Source organism: Typopeltis vanoorti, chromosome 9 (assembly GCF_054136105.1).
Source record: "Typopeltis vanoorti isolate ZY-2024b chromosome 9, IOZ_Tvanoo_1.0, whole genome shotgun sequence".
In the NCBI taxonomy this organism is placed as follows: domain Eukaryota; kingdom Metazoa; phylum Arthropoda; class Arachnida; order Uropygi; family Thelyphonidae; genus Typopeltis; species Typopeltis vanoorti.
The window spans coordinates 15,082,976-15,109,901 of NC_143557.1; the positions used below are offsets into that span (position 1 = coordinate 15,082,976).

Consider the following 26,926-nt stretch of genomic DNA (forward strand, 5'->3'; position numbering starts at 1 on the left):
GTATTTGCTGTAGCCTCTGGAAGATGACAAAGACTTTTTTCTATCCCACATATGAAATCCATTTTAGGAATAAAATTCGGGATGATAGCAAAGTTAAAACCCTCTTTAAGGATTTCTGATTCATGATTAGAAAGCCTGTAATCTGATAAGTTGAAAATCACTTTATTGTTAGGGAGACTGTGGTGAGACTGGAATTTGTTCTTATACAGTACCTCAAATTTTTTAATTTGTGTGATTTTACTTGCTCTGAAAGTTTTTTCATAGCTACGATGAAATAAGTGGTCTATGTTATTCCACGTTGTGTAGTCTAAACTGTTAGATATTTCATCAAACCGTTTTCTGCACTTCGCGTCAATAACGTTAAGTTCATACCTGGTATGTTGTATCCTTTCTCTGACCAACGCTAATGAAGTCTTGTAGTATATTCTTTTGGCTGTTGCAGACTGGATATGTTCTTTTACTACTAAGAACTTCGGGATGACAGCAAAATCTCTACATCTCTTCAGAAATGTAAGGTGATTAAGTAACTTAGCCTTTCTGCATTTCTCCTTTTCTAAGCACCAAACTTTATGTTTCATCTGCGAAGTTAAACTGTTTAACTTCACAGTTACTTAATCCTAAGTTACTTCACCATTACTTAATATAAGCTACTTAATCACATTACATTTCAGGTATGAACTTAACGTTATTGACGCGAAGTGCAGAGAACGGTTTGATGAAATATCTAACAGTTTAGACTACACAACTTGGAATAACAGAGACCACTTATTATATCGTAGCTATGAAAAAACTTTCAGAGCAAGTAAAATCACACAAATTAAAAAATTTGAGGTACGGTATAAGAACAAATTCCAGTTGCACCACAGTCTCCCTAACAATAAAGTGATTTTCAACTTATCAGATTACAGGCTTTCTAATCATGAATCAGAAATCCTTAAAAAGGGTTTTAACTTTGCTATCATCCCGAATTTTATTCCTAAAATGGATTTCATATGTGGGATAGAAAAAAGTCTTTGTCATCTTCCAGAGGCTACAGCAAATACTATCAGATTCAACAGTACGATTATTCTTACCTCAGCAAAACCACCAACACCTAATACTACTCCATATGATAAGAAAGCAATCCGCAATTTACGTAACAACAAAGACATTGTAATAACCAAAGCAGGCAAAGGAAATTCAACAGTCATTCTCAACTCGAAAGATTACTTTAATAAGATTAACTTGTTACTAGCAGACAGTTCCACGTACCAAGTCTTAGATAAAAATCCCATCATGAGTAATCATCTGGAGACTAACGCTCTTATCCGCAATATGACGGTTGGTCGGATGAACTAAAAAAACAACTTAAATCCTTACACCCTATTACTTCACACCTTTATGGAGCACCCAAGATTCATAAAGAAAATGTACCACTTCATCCAATAGTTGATGGAAGATCCTCACCTACGTACTTACTAGCAAAGCATCTGGCAAATTTAATAAAAGGAAAAATTAGACAAACAGAGACCTACATTAAAAATTCTCAACAATTTGTGGAAAAAATCAAAAGGATCAAAATATCACAAACTGACATTATGGCTAGTTTAGATGTAGTGTCCTCATTCACTAATGTACCGGTCGTAGAGGTGGTCAACATTCTAAAAGATCTCTTCCCTCAGGACATCACCCAGTTGTTTCATCATTGCTTGAAATCAAATTTCTTCAAAGTAAATAACATAGTATACAAACAACTGGAAGATCTAGCCATGGGTAGCCCCCTCTCACCACCATGCGCAGACCTATTTATGGAAAAACTTGAAAAGGATATTTTTTCCACCATTTCACCTAAACTGTCGATTTGGTGGAGATATGTCAATGACATGTTCATCATCTGGAAAGATACCATGGAAAACCTTCTCATGTTTCTTAATAAAATCAACTCACTACATAATAAGATCAAATTCACTATGAAACTGGAAAAGAACAAATAACTACCCTTTCTTGACATAATAGTGAGAAGAGAAGATAACAATGTCCAACTGTCCATTTACAAGAAACCCACATATACAGGTAGATATCTACATTACTCGTCTAACCATCATAGGTCACAAAAACACAGCATCATTCATATGCTCCATAATAGAGCCTTAAGGTCTATTTCGAAAGTAGATGTACAGAGAGAACTGTCACAAATAGCTAACACTCTATCTCTGAATGGATGCCCTTCTAACATTTTAAACAAACTGCTTTTTAAAGACAACCCCCAACAATGTGGAAAAAAGTCCCAATATGTGTCCACAGCTGTCATTCCATATATTAATTCAGTTTCCACAAAATTGGCGAGAATGTTAAAAGCTCATAACATCAGAGTAGTTTTTAAACCAACTACCACGATCAGACAAGTCTTAAGATCTCCCAAAGATGAGGCACCTTTCTTCAAATTTCCTGGAGTATATGAAATTCCATCCACGTCTGGCCTTTCTTACATTGGACAGACTTCTAGAAGTTTTGAAATAAGACAGAAGGAACACATGGGGGATGTCAATCACAATAGAATCATCACATCTGGTTAAGCTCATCATTTCTCATCATCAAATCACGTTATAGATTGGAAAAACAGTTCTATGCCTTACATCGAGAATGACTACAACACAGAACTTTCAAAGAAGCAGCAGTGGTGCTACGCACAGGCAATAATTTAAATAGAAATCAAGGTGCTATTCTTAAAAACATTTGGAAATATCTCATCAATTCTCTCAGCTCAACAGAACTACAATATGCGAAAAACTACACAACACGTGGTCATCTACCAGATTCTGACCGAAGCATTCGAACGCATGCACGCCGTCAAACACGAATTATCAAACGTAATGGCCTAACAGTTACTAAAGTGTATGTTTTCGTGTAACTTGATGCATTTGTTTTCACACCAGCACAGCCTTAAAAATGCTAGACAGTGGCTAGTGAAACTTGTTGGCTCTTTGTATTTGTTATCGTTAAATCTTATGGTCTTTTAACAATAAAAGTTCTCAGTTTTATCAATTTAGTTTTTTCTTGAAAAACTTTAGCTTCTAAAAATTCCTGCTTATATCTCGCACCATGATTTTTTAACTTTAATTTTAGAAAAAAGTGTGAGTTATATTCGAGTAAATGTGGTATCTGTTCATTGGAAAATGCTTTCCTTATACCTATTTTTTCCCCTCCATCTACAGATTCTTAATCGCTTGTCTACAGATGCCACTATTTGTGTTATAAGGTTTGGTTTTGTGACGTCTTGTGTACTGATGATATAAAACTTCAAGATTCTGACATGTAGGTACACTCCCCAATTAATAAAAAGCCCTATCAACTACCAAAACACATTTTAATTATTAATGTAAAGTTGGGCCAATGTTGTTTAATTTGTATATAAATGATATAGGAAATGGCTTAAAGGGAGATATTCAGTTGTTTGCTGATGATGCAAAGTTGTGTAGTGCAATAAAAAATCAAGCTGATGTTGAAAGTTTGCAGGAGGATTTAAATAAGCTGGTAAAATGGGCAAAAGAAAATGGATGTCAGTTCAATGTGGAAAAGTGTAAAGTCATGCATTTTGGGATTAAAAGATTACCAGCTGTGTACTACATCGATGGAAAGGTACTCCAAGAGATTGATGAGGCTAGGGACTTAGGGGTATTGGTAGATAGGGAGATGAAGTTCAGAGGACACATTGCTAAGGTGTCCAAGATTGCACATAGGATTACTTGGTTGTTGAGGAACACACTGACATCCAGAGATAAAGAAGTTATTATTCCTCTTTATAAAGCATTGATACTTCCACATTTGGATTACTGTGCTCAGGTCTGGTCACCTGGATTCCTTGGAGATGAGAAGGCTGTGGAGAGGGTTCAGAGAAGAGTGACCAAGTTGGTGAGTGATATAAAAAATGCTCCCTACGTTGATAGATTGAGAGCTTGTGGATTGCAGAGATTGGTTGATAGGCGAAGAAGAGGGGATATGATAGAAACATTCAAATTACTAAAAGGTTTTTATAGGATTGATGCAGGGGAAATGTTTCAGCTGTGTGATAGTGATGGAAGAACAAGAGGTCATCTCTGGAAATAAAAGAAGAGTGTGGTTAACAAAGGTGTCAGAACAAGGTTTTTTGCCTGGAGGGTGGTGAACGAGTGGAATTCATTGCCTGACTTAGTTGTGAGCTCCTCGTCTGTAAATGAATTCAAGAAGAGATATGACAGATATTGTTTTGCTAGTTTGGGTCTCCTGCGATGAGTCTACTGACTCCATGGAGATACCCATAATAATAATAATAATAATAATGTCTTTGTGATTTTATTAGTTTAATGTGGCTTTCACCCACGAAAGGTTATTTGCAAACTTATAGTAAATTTCATACTGCGGGTGGACTAAGGATATTTTTCTCCACCTATTTTTGTCAATTTTATATTTTTGTTATATACTTTTTAATTAATTTTTTTACATAGTCCAGAAACCCTGTCCTACAGACCAAATATGGAACTTTTCAAGCTGCTTCAGGTCTCCAATAAGAAAGGAGATGATCTGAAGTATTATAAAATGTTATAAAGGTGATAAAATTCATCTCCCACCTAAAGGCAATCACAAACATCCATACCAAGGCAGGATTCGAACATGCAGTCTGTTGGTGAGAGTAGGTACGCTAACCACTCAGCCAACCAGTTCTTTTGTTATACCTTTGGTTTCGTGGTGATTCATTTTGACATTTACTGATAATAATGTTTTAGATAAATAATAATCTGATTTATTAGGCTGTAAATTAATAAGTAAAAAAAAAGCATCAGTGAGAGAGAAATGTTCACAGTTTCACTCATGCGTCTGCATGCACGCACACACATTAAAGTGTGCACTAGGGATAATCAATGAAGCAATTTATGCAAAATCTATCCAAAGCATTTCATTATACACAGTGATATTTGGGTGTGGGTGGAGGCAATTCCTTTTTTCCAAGCTAAAAGAAACAAGTAATTTTTCAATATATGCAATCAAAGATAAACATATGTCTGAAATCAAGCAAGCAGAATAATTCACAATCTTTCACAAATCAAATTTCCTTGGACAGAGGAGAAGGATACACAGTAATATATTTGGATTTCGCAAAAGCTTTTGATAGAATACCTCATGATAAGTTGACAGTCAAACTAGAGCAGATGGGGTTGGATATTAGATTAGTGCATTGGATTGGAGACTGGCTATCCGATAGGTATCAACAAGTTGTGTATGGGGGTGCTATATCCAGGAAAAGGAAAGTCACTAGTGGAGTGCCTCAGGGGTCTGTTTTAGGGCCATTACTATTTAACTTTTATATTAATGATATTGGCGAAGATTTGGATGGAGATATTCAGTTGTTTGCAGATGATACAAAGTTGGTACGAACCATAAAGAGTAGTGAAGATGATGTGGCCTTGCAAGAAGACTTGAATAAATTGAGTGATTGGGCAAGCAAATAGGGATGTGAGTTCAATGTTGCAAAATGTAAGGTTTTAAAATTTGGAAAACAAAGATGGGATGCAGAATTTATGCTTGGTGAAAATATATTGTTGGAGGTAGAGGAAATAAGAGACCTGGGGGTGATAGTGGATAAGGATCTAACATTTAGGGGACAACGCCAAAATTGTGAAGACAACACAAAGACTTCTGGGAATGATGCGGAGGACACTGACGTGTAGAAGTAGGGAGATTCTTATTCCGTTGTATAAGGCTTTTATTAGGCCACACATGGACTATTGTGCCCGGGTTGTCAGAAGGATGAAGAGATGTTGGAAAGGGTCCAAAGGCAACTGACTAAGGTAGTTTCTGACCTCTGGAATGTTGAGTATGAGGAAAGATTGAGAAGATTTGAGAAGATGTAATTTGCAGAGTCTGGTGGAGAGAAGGAAGAGGGGAGATATGATAGAGACCTACAAGTTGGTAAGAGGTTGTTATAAGATTAATGATGGAGAAGTTCTACAGAGAATAGTGGGAGATCAGGGGAGAACCAGAGGTCATCCCTGGAAACTGTATAAAGAGGGTGTGAGTAGGGGAGTGAGAGGCAGGTTTTTTCGTGCAGAGTTGTGAATGATTGGAATGCCTTGCCTGAGAGTGTGGTGTCTGCAAGGAGTTTAAGTGTGTTTAAGACACAGTGTGATGAGATGTGTGTGTGATAAAAGGACCTCCCAGATGAGTCTTTGACTCCATGAGGTCTTGTGTAATAATAATAAGAAGAAATGCTCCAGTTTCCTGCTTGGCCCCTGGAAACGAAAAATGAGTCCTCTAAACATATAACATAAGGATAATGCACAAGGGGGTGCTTAAGGGTCAAAGCTGTATAACTGAGAGGAGACCTCCACATAGCCTTTAAAGGAATGCGGAGAACCGACCAGGGCTTCTGACCTAATGTCCAATCCTCACCTTCTCGTGGTGCACCCTGTTGGGTATCTACTTTGATACTGAACGAACGAGGATGGGCTGGCAATTTGGGATTTAGCCAACCAAATTGTATTCTTATTGGTTAAACCAAAATAAAAAATGATGGTACAACATGACAAAATTTCATGCCGGATGGGGCGTCGCCCGGTTAAACAAGGCCCCCGTTGTTTTCGCCAGGGAACCAGGGCGAACAGCGAAAAGTCAGCTACTGGAACAAATCTGAAAACACACCCCAACTCAACATCACCAGAGTTAAAGATCGGTACTATCAACGTAAGAAGCCTGAATGGCAAAGAAATGGAGCTAGCTGAGGAATTAGATAAGTACCAGATCGACATAATAGGGGTGACTGAAACAGAAAAGACCAAAACTGGTGAGATCTTTCTGAGCAATAAATACAAAATGTTATATTCAGGCAATGACAATCAAGTAAAAGAAGGAGTAGCCATAGTATTCAACACAAAATACGAGGCTAATCTTCTTGAATGGCAGTCAGTCTCAAGTAGAGTAATGTGGGCAAATATGAGAATGGGTAACTGAACAATGAGACTTATTTGTGCCTATGGTCCCACAGAAGGTTCTACTAAGGTAGAAGTGGAGGAATTTTTTGAGGCTTTAGAAAAAGCAACTGACACAACGAAAAAGGAAAAGTTGGTCCTTGTTGGGGATCTAAATAGCAGAGTAGGAAATGATTGCGAGACATACAAAAATATTTTGGGAAAATTTGGAGAAAAGAGCAAAGCTAATAATAATGGCAAATATCTGTTGGATTTCTGCTCAGGACATGGACTGGTTATTACTAACACCATGTTCCAACATAAAAATGTGCACAAATTCACATGGAGAGAAGAGGCTAGGAATAAGAAAAGTCTCATTGACTATGTTATTGTTGATAGTGATGTTTTCTCCCTGGTGCAGGACACCAGAGTGTACACAGGATTTGAAATTGGAAGTGATCACTATATAGTCTTGAGCAGGATAAAATTGAATTTCATATTGAAAAGAATAACATGTAAGAAAGTTTTAAAGCGAATAAAAGTTGAGCAACTCTCAGATGTGAACTGTAGACTAAAATACAGAAATATTATTGAAAAGAAAATGAAAGAGTTTGAGAACAGGAATCAAACCTTGGAGATTCAGTGGCAAACTCTGAAGGAAACATTGATTGATTCTGCCAGAGAGGCATGTGGTGAGGTTGTGTGCAAGGATAAAAAAATCAGAACTCCCTGGTGGACACAGGAAGTTAAAGAGGCAGTGAAGGAAAAGAAAAAAGCATATCAAAAGTTCCTGGCAAATAAGTCAGCTTTTACTCTTACAGAATACAGAGACAAATGTAAGAAAGCTAAACAGTGTGTAAAACTAGCTAAACAAAAGTGATGGGAGGACTTTGGCAAGAATATAGAAAATAAATATCAAGAAGGTGGCAAAATATTCTGGAGGTTGTTGAAGAAGCTTAGGAATGGAGGAAAGAGAGCTGTAAAAGGAATCAGAGATGATAAAGGTGAAATGAAAACAGGAGAAAAAGATATCCTTGAAGTATGGAGTAATTACTTTGAAAAACTGCTAAATGAAACAAGCAGTGATGACAGCACAGTGATAAAAAACACTTACCAGGCATGCAGTCAGGAATACATATCCATACTTGAAGTAGAAAAAGCCATCAAAGGCTTGAAATGTGGAAAGGCAGCAGGAGTAGATGATATTCGACCAGAAATGCTGAAGTATGGTGGTATAAGAGTCTTACAGTGGCTGCACTGCATAGTTCAGAAAGCCTGGGCAGAGGGACGAATTCCCGATGATTGGAGTAGAGCTCTCGTAGTACCCATATATAAAAAGGGAAATAAAACTGAATGTGAGAATTACAAAGGTATTTCCCTACTGAGTGTTCCTGGCAAGATCTATGCAAGTATACTTGAGAAACGGTTGAGAAGAATTGTGGAAGGAAAGCTTGGTGAAGAACAAGCTGGATTCAGGCCAAATAGAGGCTGTCAGGATCAGATCTTCACTTTACGACAAATAGTCGAGAAAGCATGGGAATATAACAAAGATCTGTATTTAAGTTTTGTCGATCTGGAAAAGGCATATGACAAGGTGCCAAGAGAGAAGCTATTCAATACGCTGCAGTTATATGGTGTCAATGGGGCATTATATCAAGCAATACTTAGTCTTTATTTGAGTTGTGAGTCAGCAGTTAGAATTGAAGGAAGTACAGGAAGATGGTTTAATGTTAAATCTGGTGTGAGACAAGGATGTACATTATCCCCTCTGTTATTCATTATCTATATGGATCACATTATGAAGGAATGTGGTATTAAACCTGATATCAAAATTGGAGATGTTAATGTCAGCTCTTTGCTTTATGCAGATGATGTTATACTTCTAAATAAATCCGCTACAAGTCTGCAAGATTCTCTGACTAAATTGAATAGCTGTTGTAATAGATATGGTATGAAGGTCAGCAATAAAAAGACAAAGACAATGAAAATAGGCAGAATCATTGAAAATGTCAACTGTGTTGTGAATGGAGAACCTGTGGAACAAGTAAAACATTTCAGCTACTTAGGCACAATTTTTACTGAAGATGGTAAACTAAATATAGAAATAGACAACAGAATCAGCAAAGCTGGTATCGTGGGAAGTCAATTGAATAAATTCATATGGAATAAGAAAGAAATTAGTCGGAACACTAAATTAGCTGTATACAAGACAGTGTTCAAACCAGTTTTAACTTATGGATCTGAGAGCTGGGTCAGAAGTAAAACACTTGACCAAAGACTAGAGACCGCAGATATGAGAGTTCTGAGAAAGATTAGAGGTGTGAACAGATGGCATCAATGGCAATATCATATTAAAAACGAGGATATTAGGAAAGAACTTGACATTGTCAGCATCCAGGAATGTGTTAGCAGAGCTAATCTCAGATGGTATGGTCACTTAAATAGAATGGGAGAGGAAAGATTAGCAAAACAAGTGTTCTCTGCCAGGTTGGCAGGAAAACGACCCAGAGGAAGACCAACATATAGGTGGATTGATGCTGTACAAAGTGCCTTAGACGATAGAAATATAAGATCTGATAATGTTGGAGTCTTGACAAGTAACAGACTGATTTGGAGGAAATTTGTAGATAGGAAGTTAGTAATGATGTAATTTTTTCATGTAGTACTGTCATATCCTGTACACCCCTTGAGGGTACATGGCAGGAATTTGATGATAATGATGATGATGATGGATAATGCACATTTTGTCCTCCACATGGAATAATGAACTGAAGGTGAATTCATTGGTCTCATACAGAGGTGACAGTTTATTTCTCTGAGAATAAACATAACTGACATAGCAGACTATACAGACAGGATTAACTGCCCTATAAGAACATGAAGTGGATTAATTTATATAAAAAGAAATCAGTTGGTGATGATAGGCAACTGGGCTAAGACACTCAAGGAAAGCTGAAATTTACATGACCTTTCATGGAATCGTTGTTATGATGTTACTATTTTCTGGAATAACAGCCCATACCTCAAACCCCACCCTTTGGTACCCACTTTGCATTAAAATGCAGCTTCCTATAACCTTTCCCTCTATCTTCATCATTCATTAATCTTGGTCAAAGATGTATATGGCATGATTCCATTATATTAAAGTTTTTCTGTTTCCTCAATGCATTGCTTTCTCCTTTCTTTTCAATTCTCTCTTTCTCTCTCTCACACACACACCTCCACTTAAGCTTCCCTCCAGCATACTTCTTTTATTCATCTCCCTCTTCTTTTTCTTGCTTTAAACATTCTTGTTAACAATTTATCCCTCTCTAGCTACAAGCTTCCTTCTGCAATAAAACTGAAAATGAGATCACAAATACAGGTGAGAGACTTTCTATTATGTTATTCCAAATTAAACCATGTATTTTGGCAGACCGCTTTGAAATATAATAGCTTTGCTATTATATTTCAAATGATTAAATTCAAATGAATTCAATTATATTTCATATAATAATTGAATTCATAATTTGTGTGTTTGAGTTAAGCTGGTTGACGTGAGTTGTTAAAACAAGATAAGTATTAATAGTAAGGAAAGATATTACTGTGTTTATTTCATTACTGATACTAGTTTTTATGTCTGTACTATTTAAACTGACAATTCTTATTGCTGTGTTTGACTGGTCTTTTATTAGGATTGTAATGTCTCAGTATTGTATTGACTGCATTCAACATGGTAGCAATCATGTAGCAATCTTGGGCTGAACACGTCGTTCAGCCCACCACCATTTAAAGACTACATTAATTGTAGCATTCTTGATGCTGTTACTTGCTACGTGCAGTATGTATGTATCCCATCATCATCATCATCAAATTCCTGCCATGTACCCTCAAGGGGTGTACAGGATATGACAGTACTACATGAAAAAATTACATCATTACTAACTTCCTATCTACAATTTTCCTCCAAATCAGTCTGTTATTTGTCAAGACTCCAACATTATCAGATCTTATATTTCTATCGTCTAAGGCACTTTGTACCGTATCAATCCACCTATATCTTGGTCTTCCTCTGGGTCGTTTTCCTGCCAACCAGGCAGAGAACACTTGTTTTGCTAATCTTTCCTCTCCCATTCTATTTAAGTGACCATACCATCTGAGATTAGCTCTGCTAACGCATTCCTGGATGCTGACAATGTCAAGTTCTTTCCTAATATCCTCGTTTTTAATATGATATTGCCATTGATGCCATCTGTTCACGCCTCTAATCTTTCTCAGAACTCTCATATCTGCGGTCTCTAGTCTTTGGTCAAGTGTTTTACTTCTGACCCAGCTCTCAGATCCATAAGTTAAAATTGGTTTGAACACAGTCTTGTATACAGCTAATTTAGTGTTCCGACTAATTTCTTTCTTATTCCATATGAATTTATTCAATTGACTTCCCACGATACCAGCTTTGCTGATTCCGTTGTCTATTTCTATATTTAGTTTACCATCTTCAGTAAAAATTGTGCCTAAGTAGCTGAAATGTTTTACTTGTTCCACAGGTTCTCCATTCACAACACAGTTGACATTTTCAATGATTCTGCCTATTTTCATTGTCTTTGTCTTTTTATTGCTGACCTTCATACCATATCTATTACAACAGCTATTCAATTTAGTCAGAGAATCTTGCAGACTTGTAGCGGATTTATTTAGAAGTATAACATCATCCGCATAAAGCAAAGAGCTGACATTAACATCTCCAATTTTGATATCAGGTTTAATACCACATTCCTTCATAATGTGATCCATATAGATAATGAATAACAGAGGGGATAATGTACATCCTTGTCACACACCAGATTTAACATTAAACCATCTTCCGTTACTTCCTTCAATTCTAACTGCTGACATACAACTCAAATAAAGACTAAGTATTGCTTGATATAATGCCCCAATGACACCATATAACTGCAGCGTATTGAATAGCTTCTCTCTTGGCACCTTGTCATATGCCTTTTCCAAATCGACAAAACTTAAATACAGATCTTTGTTATATTCCCATGCTTTCTCGACTATTTGTCGTAAAGTGAAGATCTGATCCTGACAGCCTCTATTTGGCCTGAATCCAGCTTGTTCTTCACCAAGCTTTTCTTCCACAATTCTTCTCAACCGTTTCTCAAGTATACTTGCATAGATCTTGCCAGGAACACTCAGTAGGGAAATACCTTTGTAATTCTCACATTCAGTTTTATTTCCCTTTTTATATATGGGTACTACGAGAGCTCTACTCCAATCATCGGGAATTCGTCCCTCTGCCCAGGCTTTCTGAACTATGCAGTGCAGCCACTGTAAGACTCTTATACCACCATACTTCAGCATTTCTGGTCGAATATCATCTACTCCTGCTGCCTTTCCACATTTCAAGCCTTTGATGGCTTTTTCTACTTCAAGTATGGATATGCATTCCTGACTGCATGCCTGGTCAGTGTTTTTTATCACTGTGCTGTCATCACTGCTTGTTTCATTTAGCAGTTTTTCAAAGTAATTACTCCATACTTCAAGGATATCTTTTTCTCCTGTTTTCATTTCACCTTTATCATCTCTAATTCCTTTTACAGCACTCTTTCCTCCATTCCTAAGCTTCTTCAACAACCTCCAGAATATTTTGCCACCTTCTTGATATTTATTTTCTATATTCTTGCCAAAGTCCTCCCATCACTTTTGTTTAGCTAGTTTTACACACTGTTTAGCTTTCTTACATTTGTCTCTGTATTCTGTAAGAGTAAAAGCTGACTTATTTGCCAGGAACTTTTGATATGCTTTCTTCTTTTCCTTCACTGCCTCTTTAACTTCCTGTGTCCACCAGGGAGTTCTGATTTTTTTATCCTTGCACACAACCTCACCACATGCCTCTCTGGCAGAATCAATCAATGTTTTCTTCATAGTTTGCCACTGAATCTCCAAGGTTTGATTCCTGTTCTCAAACTCTTTCATTTTTTCTTCAATAATCTTTGTGTATTTTAGTCTACAGTTCACATCTGAGAGCTGCTCAACTTTTATTCGCTTTAAAACTTTCTTACATGTTATTCTTTTCAATATGAAATTCAATTTTATCCTGTTCAAGTCTAAATAGTGATCACTTCCAATTTCAAATCCTCTGTACACTCTGGTGTCCTGCACCATAGAGAAAACATCACTATCAACAATAACATAGTCAATGAGTTTTCTTATTCCTAGCCTCTTCTCTCCATGTGAATTTGTGCACATTTTTATGTTGGAACATGGTGTTAGTAATAACCAGTCCATGTCCTGAGCAGAAATCCAACAGATATTTGCCATTATTATTAGCTTTGCTCTTTTCTCCAAATTTTCCCAAAATATTTTTGTATGTCTCACAATCATTTCCTACTCTACTATTTAGATCCCCAACAAGGACCAACTTTTCCTTTTTCATTGTGTCAGTTGCTTTTTCTAAAGCCTCAAAAAATTCCTCCACTTCTACCTTAGTAGAACCTTCTGTGGGACCATAGGCACAAATAAGTCTCATTGTCCAGTTCCCCATTCTCATATTTGCCCACATCACTCTACTTGAGACTGACTGCCATTCAAGAAGATTAGCCTCGTATTTTGTGTTGAATACTATGGCTACTCCTTCTTTTCCTTGATTGTCATTGCCTGTGTATGTATCCCACTGTTTAAAAATGTAACAGGTGCAGGACGGGAATATGTGTGTGTGCATGAAATGTAGGCGGTGGGAGGTGCTGAAAGACATAAGTATCTTGATCTCGGGATTTAGCGGCAGCAGAGATAGTGCTTCAGAAATGGGTGAAATTCCATTTGCTGATACCAGTAGTATGTTAGAGGGTGGGGAGACTATTAAAGACATACACATGGATTTAAGCTTGGGCAGTGTAGTAGACAGAGATGGTTTGTATGATGGCCATGATTATGTGTGTGAATATAAAATGAAAGCAGAATGTGTGGAGAGAGAGAGAGAGAGAGATAAAAACAGAACTGCTGAAAAAGCAGATCTAAGGAATGAAGACTGAGTTGAGGAGGGTGAATAAAGATATTACTAGGATGGACAAATTGACTAGTGCGAGAGGAACAAGGGTAGTGAGACAAGAGGGAGAGAATGGAAGAGACAGGGGAAGAGAGGAAACTGGAAAAAGTTAGTGTGGATCAAGGTTAGAGAGATGAAAGAAAGGTGGGAAAGTTGGAGAAGAAAGGAGGGGGTTGGAGTGAGAGAGATTTGAAGCAGTAAGAATCAAGGATGCCAGTAAGAGAAGGATGAATGAATCTGTTCATAGTATCATGTATGGAGATTAGATGATTCAGGGTGTGCATAGTAGATTGTCAGAGGAGTACTTTCCTGATGGAATGATAGAGTGCAGCAATGGCAGTGAAATAGGGTGAAAATGTAGAGGATATGATAGTAATGATGGTACAAATGGCATGAGAAGTAGTCACGTAGCCTGAGATTTATGATTGATGTTGGGGATAGTGCAGCAGAAATGTGCCTGAGAAAAGATTGGGAGTGTGTTGCCCCAGTATAGTAATGGGGAGTGGAGAAGAAGAGGAGTGATAATGAATGAGATAACAGCGAGAATGTGTTGGAAGAAATGACTGAAATATGTAGATGAATGGAGTACATTTGAGGATAGAAGAGAGCTATTATTATTATTATTATTATTAAACAAGACCTCATGGAGTCAAAGACTCATCTAGGAGGTCCTTTTATCTCACACACATCTCATCATACCGCGTCTTAAACACATTCAAACTCCTTGCAGACACCACACTCTCAGGCAAGGCATTCCAATCATTCACAACTCTGCAAGAAAAAAACCTGCCTCTCACTCCCCTACTCACACCCTCTTTATACAGTTTCCAGGGATGACCTCTGGTTCTCCCCTGATTTCCCACTATTCTCTGTAGAACTCCTCCACCACTGATCCTATAACAACCCCTTACCAACTTGTAGGTCTCTATCATATCTCCCCTCTTCCTTCTCTCCACTAGACTCTGCAAATTACATCTTTTCAATCTTTCCTCATACTCAACATTCCAGAGGTCAGAAACTACCTTAGTCAGTCGCCTTTGGACCCTTTCCAACATCTCTTCATCCTTCTGAAAACCAGGTGACCAAATCTGGGCACAATAGTCCATGTGTGGCCTAATCAAAGCCTTATGCAACAGAACAAGAATCTCCCTACTTCTATATGTCAGTGTCCTCCGCATCATTCCCAGAAGTCTTTGTGTTGTCTTCACAATTTTGGCGATGTGTCCCCTAAATTTTAGATCCTTATCCACTATCACCCCCTAGCTATATGCAAGACATGGGATACACTTGAATAGAGAAGTATGCAGGCATTTGGAGAGACTTATTTTCTGGACAAGTGAGTGTGTCAGTTCAGAGGAAACTTGAATTGGACAGGTGGAATGCAGCAGGGATGGCCTCATGGTGATAATGGCTTGAAAAATGAAAGGGTGTACACTTTACTGCAGAGCCAGGTGAAGTATTGGGGAAGTAATAATGGCTATAAGAATACTGACAGTGTGGTTTTATAGAAATGCTAGGAGCATTAGGAATAACAAGAATGAGCTTGTGGCACTGATTGATTCAGTCTTACCAAGATTCCAGGTCAATGAAACTTCATTACTGAGAGGATGTTCTAACAGGAATAGAAATCGAAGGGTACAGCATGTTTTGGCAGGGTAGTAAACAAATGTGGTGGTGGCAGAGTGTTACTCATAATCAGAGATAAATTGTGCCCTCTCAGGGTGAAGAATCACAGTGGAAATGACAGTAATGGTTTTGATAGATGTTTAGTGGGGATGTTGCTATGTATCAGGGAATATAGATAGTGATGAGTGAGAAATGTTCAGGCAATTAGTTTGGTAAGTATAAGTACAAAGTGAGTGTTCATTATGGGGAGGGACTTCAATTATAGCAATATAACTGGACAGAAGAGACAGAATGAAGTAATAAGGGATCTGAATTTTTAGATTTCTTGAGGGACAATTGTATTAGGCAGCATGTCAGAGAGAGAGAGAACACCAGGACTGAGAGTTTTAAACTTGGTCATAGCATCCAAAGATCTGAAAGTGACCATGTAGTCCTGAGTTGGAGGATGAATGGGCATGTAGAGGCACTCCTTCAATGCAGAAGGAGTTTATGTGGAATTATAAGACAGGTGACTATCGCATGCTTAGAAACTAGTTTGTAGAAGTACAATGGATAAAAGAATTTGAACAAAGAGGAGATCGGTAGTGCCAGGAAGATATTTAAGAAAAAATTGTTGACAGCAATAGCAGATTATATACCTCGAGTGAAGAAGATAAAGCAATTTGGAGTTAAATGGATGACAAGAGAAATAAGAGATTTTGCAGATGAAAAAAGAATTATGCAAAACATATAAAGACAGAAGTGGAGAACATTTGCATGAGGAATATAAGCTCAAGTCAGGAAAGCGACTAGTACTATAAAGAGAGAAAAATTAGAATATGAGAGGAGACTAGTGCTGAAATCCAAGAAGAATCCAGAAGTTTTTTCATTATGTGGCTGGCAAGTAGGAGGGAAAATGACAGTGGACAGATTACTTTGCTGAATGGAGATGGAACTCAAGTGACAATGGCGATGACATAGTTGAGCTATTTAATGATTACTTTATTAGAGTGTTCCATTCTAATAGAGGACACTTTATTCCTAGAAGGATAACATGTGGTGAAGTGTTAGAAGTGAATAAAGAGGATGTGGTCTGAATACTGAGTAGGTTACATGTCAGTAAGCCAGGGGATGCTAAATGGAATTCATGTGTTTTAAGGGAATGTAAGGTGGAACTGACTGTGCCATTAACTTGACTGTTTAATGAATATCTTGCAACAGGACAGGTTTCTGGACAGTGGAAGGAGGATAAAATGGCCATTGAATAAAAGTTTTGGTAGAATGGATGTATCAAACTATAGGCCTGTTTGTAATTCTTCTGTAGTTGTTAAGATTTTAGGGAAATTAATTTGCATATAGAATAGGGAAGATAAGGACAATATTATTTATGCAAGCCAGCAAGGATTTGTTGAAAGGCACTCTTGTTTTAGTAATCTGGTGAGGTTAGGTTAGGTTAGGTTAGGCATTAAAACAGAGTAACAACAGCAATGGATGAGGATAAGGCATACATTGTCATTTTTTGGAGGATTTTTTAATTTGACAAGGTACCACACAACAATTTTTTTTTTTTAAGGGTTTGAATATCAAGTTATTGGATTGGATTAGTAAGTGGCTTCCTGACAGATATCAGGGAGTTATATATGGGGGAGCAGCAGTATCAGTGAGTAGGAAAGTAACAAGTGGAGTTTTACAGGGTTCAGTACTGGGACCATTACTCTTCAATCTTTATGTGAATTACATTGTCACAGGACTACAGGGATATGGTCAGTTGTTTGCAGATAATGTGAAACTTGGGAAGGTTATTTAGTAGCAGAGTTGATGTTTTGGGCTCTTCAAGAGTATTTGAAATAGCTGAAAAAGTTGGCAAATGAATGGAGATCTCAATTTAATGCAACTAAATGTAAGATTTTAAAATTTGGAATCCACAGATTTATGAGGAAGTAAGTAATCCTGGGGGCAATTGTAGATAAAAATTTGAAGTTCAGAGGATATATTGCATAGGTTGTGAAGACATCTCAGAGAATTGCTGCAATGCTGAGGAGGACATTGACTATGAAAGATTAAGTGGTAGTCCTGTTGTATAAAGGATTTGATCAGACCACATCTGGATTTCTGGGCTCAGATGTGGTCATCAAGATTAGAAGGAGATGATGCCTGGAGAGATGGATAACAAAAATGATATCAGGCCTGTACAATGTTGATTATGAAGATAGCCTGCAAGTATGAAGAATGCAGAGTTTGGTGGACAGAAGACAAAGGAAGGGAGGTATGACTGAAGCATTTAAGCTTTTGAAGGGTTATTATCAGATTAACACTCAGGAGATTTTTCGTATGGTAGAATGAGAGGAAGGATCAAGGAGAAGGGAGCCATCCCTGGAATTTACAAAAGGAAATAGTGAGATCATGGAATGCATTAGTTGTAAGATAGACGATAGACTTTGTATTGAGTAGTGTTGACCTCCCACAATGAGCCTTGTGAATCCAAGGAGGGCAAAAAGATGATAATAATAAATATCTTCAATGATGTTGTCATTCAATTAATATTTGTGATATATTTGTGATATTGCACAAGAAAAATCAGATGCCAAGATAAACAATACATCAACAAAAGAAAAGTTTGTACTATTTGTTCCTAGGATTTCATAGCTGAATGCAATTTTAATCACTTACACTTTAAGTGTCCCTACAACATGCTAAAAGTAAAACAATCATTCCAGAAATCATTCCTATATCAAGGAGAGAAGAAAGAACAGATCAGAAAAATTTTCTATCCTTCCACCTTCATTTCAAGATTGAAACAAAAATATTTCTGCATAATTAAGTCACCTGATTTCCAGAGCCGGCGCTAGGGTCTTTGCTGCCCCCGCATGCAATGTCTATCTAAGCACCCCTGTAACGATCCAGGCATGTGTGGTTCTTGTATGATAATAAAAATTTAAATTATTTGAAATTTCTTAAATAAATTTTGACAGAACAGCCACAGGTTGGTTCGCTAAATAAGTCACCTGATTTCCAGAGCCGGTGCTAGGGTCTTTGCTGCCCCGCATGCAATGTCTATCTAAGCGCCCCTGTAACGATCCAGGCATGTGTGGTTCTTTTATGATAATAAAAATTTAAATTATTTGAAATTTCTTAAATAAATTTTGACAGAACAGCCACAGGTTGGTTCGCTAAATATAACGAACCGGGGGTGTTGACTAGGCAGGATAATCATTAAAAACCTGAATATTCAAAAAATTCTCAAAAGTTATTCTCAAAAGTTAAAGCAAATTTTGATAAAGCCACTTCACTTTAATCGTTGAATATAATGATACAGGGATTATAGCCTTCTCACCGACCCGAATCGCTAACAAAATTAAAATGAATTTTAATTAAAGTTAAAATTTATTTGAACTAAAGTTTAAAAAATTCTTGCATTTTACTAAATTCTTAGTAAGTTGGAAAAATTTTTTAATAATTTTTATAAGTGAAACTATCTTTTAGGAAAATAAAAGAAACTCAGGATAGATGAGAAAATAATTCAGAAATAATAATTAGAACATTTTATTAATATTAATATAAGTATTCAAAAAATAAAATCTTTACAGAATAACAGAAAATAAACTAAATTACATAAATATACTTGAAATTTTTTTTATTAAAATTTTAGGGTTCTTGATGTCATATTCACCAAATTAGAAATAATGGTCTTAACGTCTAATTCCACACATACATGATTTTCAATAGCTATTAATGCCAAACTAACAAGCCTTTTTTGTGACATACTTGTTCTTAAGTAGGTTTTAATCAATTTCAACTTGGAAAAGGAACATTCACTGCTTGCTACACTAACAGGTAAGGTTAATAGTATTCTTAAAGCAATTGAAAAGTTAGGGAAAGATAAATTATTGGACACAATAAAATTAAGAATATCGAAAGGGTTTTGAATATTTAAATTATCCTCTCGAAAAATATCCCGGAAAGCACATAACTCGTCATATAGTTGTATTGCATTTACGTCTTTATTGTCGCCGTCCATCAAGAGAATCTCTAAATCGTCACAATTTTTTCGTAAATCTTTGTTATTAATTTGTAGTAATCTATACAATAAATTGAAATTATCATATGTTTTTAGTTCTTCAAAATGTTCTATTAACGAACAAATTGCAACGTCTAGAAGTGTATAAAACAAATTCACTCTAAATTTATCTTCTGGCGATTGTGATGTTTCGTCATGATGCTCGTAGTCAAATTGGCGTGTCTTCTTTCATCGTTGAACTTCCATACCAGTTTTAAATTCTTGTTCTCCATCCACCTCTTCACTCAGTTCTTTTGCCGTTTTTAGAACGTCTTTAAAATTTGTATCTGATCGATACTCTTGTAAGAATATTTTTAAGTTTTCGATAGATTCTAAAGCAAGTGTAATGTTCATATTTTTGTCTTGAAGCATTTTACTTACAGGCTTTATTCTGTTAAGTAAATCATGCCAAATTATAACAGAACGAATAAATTTGTAGTCCTTCATTTTAGCACATAATATTTGTGCTTCATGCTGAGTTTCTTTATTAAAATTTTCATTATTTAAAATTTCAAAAAATGCATCGTAAATTTCTCCTAACTGATATCGTAGAGGGCGGATTGCATTAATTTTACTTTCCCATCACGTTTCTGATGGCTCTTTCAATGTTAAATTTTTTACGAACTTTAAAAGGAATGCCCAACGTTTGTAAGAGAATTAAAAGAAATTATATATTTCTTGAATAATTGCAAAGAAACTAATTGTATCTGCATTCACTTTGGCTGCATCGTTAATGATTAAATTTAGAGTATAAGCAGCACAAGGCACGTAAAAAGCTCGAGGATTTTTGTTCAAAAGCAAATTTTGGAGCCCATATTTTTTCCCTTTCATATTTGCCTCATTGTCATACCCTTGACCTCGCATGTCTTCAATGGGAATATTCCGTTTTTTCAGTTGTCCCACTATTGTTGCACATAAACCATGTCCTGTGGAATCTGATATTTCCCTGATCTTGACAATTCCATTGTCACAGGAAACAAAGCGAATAATAATGGTCATTTGTTCTGTTTTACTTGCATCAGGTGTGCAGTCTAAAATTATGGAATAATATTTAGATTTTCAAATTGATAATAAAATTGTATCCCTGATTGCATTACTTAAAGTTTCCAATATTTCATTTTGACTGTCTTTACTCAAATAGTGTACTCTACTGTTTCTTTGTAGGGCCCTTTCAACATGATTTTCCATAACGGGATCAAGCTTCGCAAACAGTTCGACTAATTTTAAAAAATTGCCGTTATTCCTTTCATATAATTTATCAGATGATCCGCGAAAAGCTAAATTTTGGCTAAAACACTTGTCCAATGTTTCTTTTCCATTTCATACATGCTTTGAGTCTGGCAATCAATTGTAGTTTTGTTTTTTAAATTTTTATCAAGTTCCATTTTAAGAAATTTTTCATGTGAGCTAAACTAGTCTCATGTCTATGCAAAGTTGTACTTACATTTCTCCAATCGTCATAACCGTCTACAAGACTACTTGATTCAGTAGGTGTGAAAGTTTGCAACAAAAGCAAAAAACAGAATTTAAAGTTTAGAAATAAATGAGCCATGTTCTTAGCACGAGCTCCCTGTTTTCCATTTTTCTATTATAATACGTGTCGCCAAATTTACGACCATAATGTATCTCTGGGATATATTATATTTTTCTTTTGAACAGGCCCCATTTCAATTAAAACAACTCGTAATTTTTCATCAATATTTCCCCATTCAGCTGGATCTTCTAAATTTACAGACTAACAATGTGTTAGTTTCATGGTCAACTACAACCAAATCTTCTCCTAACTGTTTTTCTCTTAAATCCTGCGTCTTGTTATCTTGTTCAACAGTTGTAATAGTACTTTCATTCAAACTGGATGATGTGCACGGTTCGTCAACTCTGATTTCTGATGTATCGAGTTGGTTACATTCTGGATCAGAATATTTTAATATTTTAACAAATTTATTAAGAGCCCCAGTTTGTTTCTTAATATCTGCTTCTTTTGCAGCATGACGCTTACGATTTTGTGCACCAGATAACTTTTTTTAATTTTTGATTCCATTTCTATTTTATACCCACAAGAAATTATTACACAACACGACACAGAGATGAAACAATAGTCTGCACTGCGCTACTGTCAGTAGTCTATTGAGATGCGTACTGTTATAAATCTACTGTTGCTATCCTGTCATTACTGCAACATTACAAAATTTTATTATTATTTTAACTTTGTATACTTGTAATTTCTATTAATTACTTGTGATGTCTTTTTTCTTTACTTTATACTTTATTCTCAGTTATTCTAATGTAGCTGTGCACGCTTTCCCTCTCTCAGAATCTCTCTTGTTTATATTATTACGTGCTATGTTTACAAGAAAGTCAAATAACATTTATTTACATTACTACAAAATGTACATGAATTTAAACATTAGGGAGATTGCTTTCTCTATCCTTCTATAAAAACTCTTTAGCAAAATTTAGAACCTTTTTCTTCAACTTTAAAATACTTTCTTTAACACAAAATGTTATCTACTCTCAGTTTACAAATTTTACTTATTAAACTCCAAGCTTACTTGCAAAGAGGTTACCTAAATCTCTCTGTTAAGTTATCTTTACAAATTTGATATCAACTTCTAATTGATTCTCTTAAGGATACTTCTTAACCTATTAAACATTAAACATATATCTTAAAAGTCTTTCTAATACAACTATAAGAGGAATTATATAAAAGTTTTGAACTTACAAAGGCTCTGTATCTCACAATTAGTTAAAAGTCTTTCACTAAAAGTTCTATGGCAATTCCTTCATCTCAGATCTTCATCTGGAATTTTGGCTTTGGCTATATCAATTGGGAATGTAGCAGGACTCGTACAGTTCCGGAAAAATGTTATTCTCCCACGGCGAAAAGAAAAACTTACGAGCGAAGGTACTTCGGGAAATTTGCCTCACTTTTTCTCCTCTACTTGGGCTCGCCAAAAATGCCTGGACAACTGCCGTCTCAAATAGCTAGAATTACCACCTCTAAGAAACTGAAAATGCTGCCTCCAAGAAAAATGAAACTGTTGTCACCTGCCAATCAGGATCTCTCTGGACTGGAAACTTTTCTCTTCTACGGCATTTGGGACTTCCTTTCGACAATTTGAAAGCCCTGTCTGTGGCCTAGAAGTCGTTTCTCTCTAGTGACATCTCAAACTGAGAAGCTCCTTTCTGGAAGCGGAAAACTCCTCTCTCAACCAACGTCTGAATCTGGGATGCTCTCTGACGATGTCTGGAACTGAGCAGCTCTGTCTCTCTTTGGCAACGTCTGGAACCGAGCTGCCTCCTCTTTGACAGCATCTGGAACCGGGCAGCCTCTCTTGTCTCTCTGTGGACGTCTCTGGAACCTGGCCCCCTCTACTTCTGCAGCAATCTCTGGATCCGTGCAGCCCCTTCTGTTTGCTTCAGTCCCTTTTTATTATACCTCCTCTGAGACCTTGCATGAAGTTGGGCAACCCCCAAAGAATCAGTATGATTCTTTCATCTTAAGTTTCAAGTTCGGCACGCCTTTTGTTCTCCTCTGCTTTCTTTTAATTGTAAGTTGCCAGCCATCGGAAAGTTGTTTGAACCTTTCTGACTGACTTAGCAGATGTTTACACTTAGAGCCTGCAAGCCTTTCTTATACAAACAAATTTTAATAACAATCTTTCTAATGCCGTCATGTAGATCTATTACATGCAGCTTCGGCGATATAAACATTGCCTTTGTTTTTAACACTCTAACATATTCTTATTAAAGCAGTATATACAGTTAACTTCCAGAGTGTTATTTACAATAACATCTAAAACAAACCATACAGAGACAGTTTATTTTTACAATATTCACATGGGACTTAACCTAAGTAAACAATCGAATGTAATGTGCTTTGGAATATTTAAGCTACAATCGAGTTTTTACAGTACCATATGACTGGTTACGTAGCAACAAATGTTTTGTACAAAATTCGTTTCTGCGCATAAAAACCGTTCACCGTTTCACTTTAGATTCTGGAGGCAAGCATTTAGCCTGCTCTCGCTGCAAAATTGTAAACAGCTGGCAATATACAATTTTTTAAAAAATTTTATTCGGTGTATCCAGCCGTATTTATTTTAATATTGATCATTCTAAGAATGTTTTGTTTTTATGATAACAATTTTGTTTCTTAAAAATGAACTTATGACCCATTCCCCGGCGCCCCCTTCGTAGCGGCGTCCGTATGCACCACATGCCCGTTTCCGCCAGCCCTGCTGATTTCCCCTCCCCCATGCCATCAGTGTAGATATTCAGATTTCTTTATTTAAACTTTATAACCAAACAACTTACGTTTTGCCTGAAAACATAGGTCCAAATATAACCTAAGAGAAAAAAACATTTAAAAAAAATTAGTATGAATATGCAAAAGTATTCTCAAATTACTGTGAGAGAGAGAGAACAGTCACAGAAAAAAATTTTAACACAAAGCTAATTAACTGCGATTCGTTTTTATTTCTTTGAAATGACTATTTTCAAATTTCATGAGATATTAGGTATAATACGTGTGGATAGGCTTATGTGTTCGTCAGACATTTTTGTAATAGATTTCACGGTTTGATATGAACACAGATGATTAAGAAAATAACTATTTATTAACTTAAAAGCTAATATTTCGCTGGTATTATATCCAGCATCTTCAGAGCACACAACACAAAGTTTGTTACAAATGCAAAACCACAATCTGGTGTAACAGTGGGGCTAGTAAAAGTAATTGCAGCGTGCAACACAAGACTTTTTTTTTTTTTTAACCTAGATGGCGCCATATTAGGACTTTAGTCTTGTGTTGCACGTGGCAATTACTTTTACTAGCCCCACTGTTACACCGGATTGTGGTTGTTTTGCATTTGTAACAAACTTTGTGTTGTGTGCTCTGAAGATGCTGGATATAATACCAGCGAAATATTAGCTTTTAAGTTAATAAATAGTTATTTTCTTAATCATCTGTGTTCATATCAAACCGTGAAATCTATTAGGTATAATAATTCTTCAATAAAATAAAGTTAGCACCTCATTCTTCTCCACTACAACAGGCATGTATATGAATTACTTTTTGGCAAAACTAAATTACAAAATTATATCACAGTCAGGTATACAAACACATATAAACAAACTACAACATAATGGATGGACAGATAGTATCAGTGTTTAATGACTTACAGCAGCGCTTCCCAAACTGTGGGCCGTCTTCCCGCAGCCCCCCTTGGGGGGCCATAGGTTTTGTTGAGGAGGGCCCGTGAAATAATGAAAACAAATTTAAAATGTTTTAAGACTAAGTAGATTTTTTTTATTTTAAAAGAAAGGCATTTAACTTTTATTATTATTTATTTCTTTTTTGTTATTTTTTATATTTTAATGGAAAAATTCACACATTGGTGTTGGTTCACAAACTTCTTCCTGCGTATTTCGGCGCTTAATGAATATTAGTAAATATTGCTTATTCATATGTTTCATTTCAAAGCAGTGGTTAATTGTATTTACTTCGAATGCTCTCCAGGGAAGCTCTAAATCTTCCTGTCCCTTTCATCACAAGTGTTCGTAATCAGGGACTGTTGATATTGACTTTATATACATATCAAAACTCGTTTTATATTATCATTGTCATCCGAGCTAGTTTTCTGTTACCAATAAAAGTTTTGCATATACTTCACACATGAAAAAAAGGCTTAAACAAGTTCATGTGGGGAGATAGTAACTCGCTTGCAGTGGCAATAAAAACAAGTACTTTTATTATGCCAGTGAATAAGGTATGAGGAGTCTGTGTAATATATTTCTCAACAAATAGTGCAAACTGGGATAAAAACACTAATAAATCAATCACATATCCCCTCATACAGAAACAAAACCATATGTTGCATGGGCAAACACAGGATCTAACTAAAAACTGTTGTTATTAATTAGATGTGTGTGAGTTCGATTTCCCAAGGCAGCAATAAAATTCAACTGAACGTGTAAAAATTCGTAAAAGTGTTAAAACTAAGTAATATATATATATAATGAATGTTATGGCAGTTTCACATATGGAATTCCGTTGAAGAGAGTTAGCACTTCAACTCAATTGTCAGCTATGCTTTTATGTTTCGATTGCGTGATCTTTTGTTAATACTGCACCAATCATATGCACGTTTTAATAACCTGCCTTTGCTGTCTGTTTCACGTTAGGCTTAATTACCGTAAAGGGAGAAAAGTCACAAAAGAGAAAAATGTTCCTGGTCCACGGATTCCTTATTCAGGTAATATTCACTAATTTCGTGTTACCAGTATCGGTAAGTGGTGATATTATTTGATCTATTCTATGTTAAAAAAATTTTAACCCTCAGATGGATAAGTGGCTGATAAAAAAATAAAAAAAATTCCCGCGAACAATCAGAAGAAGCAGAAACAGACTCAAAAAAAAAAAAAAAGGGACAGTATTTCATATTTTACCAGAACAGCCTACATTGTCTTCAGAACCAAACGGTAAGAGGTAAAAAATGCAATATATGCATTTGATTTTTACAATATTCGTTGTGTATGTTTTGTATTGAATATAAATACAATAAATATGATAATATATCCATTACGATTTTTTTCGAGGGGGGACGTGAAATATTTTAATTTTTACAAAGGGGGGGCCCTGACATCCAGAAGTTTGGGAAGCACTAACTTACAGCATATGTGCTGTATTTGTACTGATGCTTAAACAGTCTATTGTTTCATTGCTTGATTCTGTATTAATGAATCAGAAATGCTATCCACTCAGCCAACCAGAGCCGATCTGGTTGGCTGACTGGATAGCATATCCGCTCTCTCCATACTATTTAATTATCCAATTTCAACACAATGACACTACCATCAACGCCATGTACCGCTCACCACAACCAACAGTATTTTTTTTGTCTGTAAAGTGCATATGTTATCATGTCCATTTTCCTGTACATGAGATGAAAAACTCGCATTTCCTGGAGGAAAAAATCCTGCTACTTCCATATGAGATCAGCTATCTCACCTTCAATTTTTTTCTCTCCTATTTTTTTTTTTTTTCTTTAGGAAATATGGCTTGTTTCAATGTTGCAGTCAATGAGCATGATATCTTGTATGGGCAACACAGGATAGGTATTAATTCTGGAGCAAAAGAAATTTTCACTAGAAGAGAGATACAATCTGGACCAGGAAACATTTTAGTATCCAAGTTACTGAGGATTTTTCCGAAGTCTTTATAGTAAAAGATCAGATGAGACACGCATTGAAATGTTCATGTTATAGTGGAGGATGATTTTTCTTTTACATCTATACATGAGTTGTGAGGCAAAT

General features: G+C 36.1%; 1 protein-coding gene across 2 annotated transcripts in view; it reads right to left on the bottom strand.

Moving 5' to 3' along the window:
- LOC150102896 (thymidine kinase, cytosolic-like) overlaps positions 1-26,926 on the bottom strand; it is a 224,501-nt gene that overhangs the window by 158,941 nt on the left and 38,634 nt on the right. The window contains exon 2 of one of the 2 annotated variants that reach the window (XM_090397539.1): positions 23,927-23,958. The exons of the other annotated variant lie outside the window; for it this stretch is intronic. Coding sequence (XP_090253665.1) covers positions 23,927-23,958 — 32 coding nt within the window. The remainder of the gene's footprint in view (positions 1-23,926; positions 23,959-26,926) is intronic. 2 annotated transcript variants of the gene reach the window in all.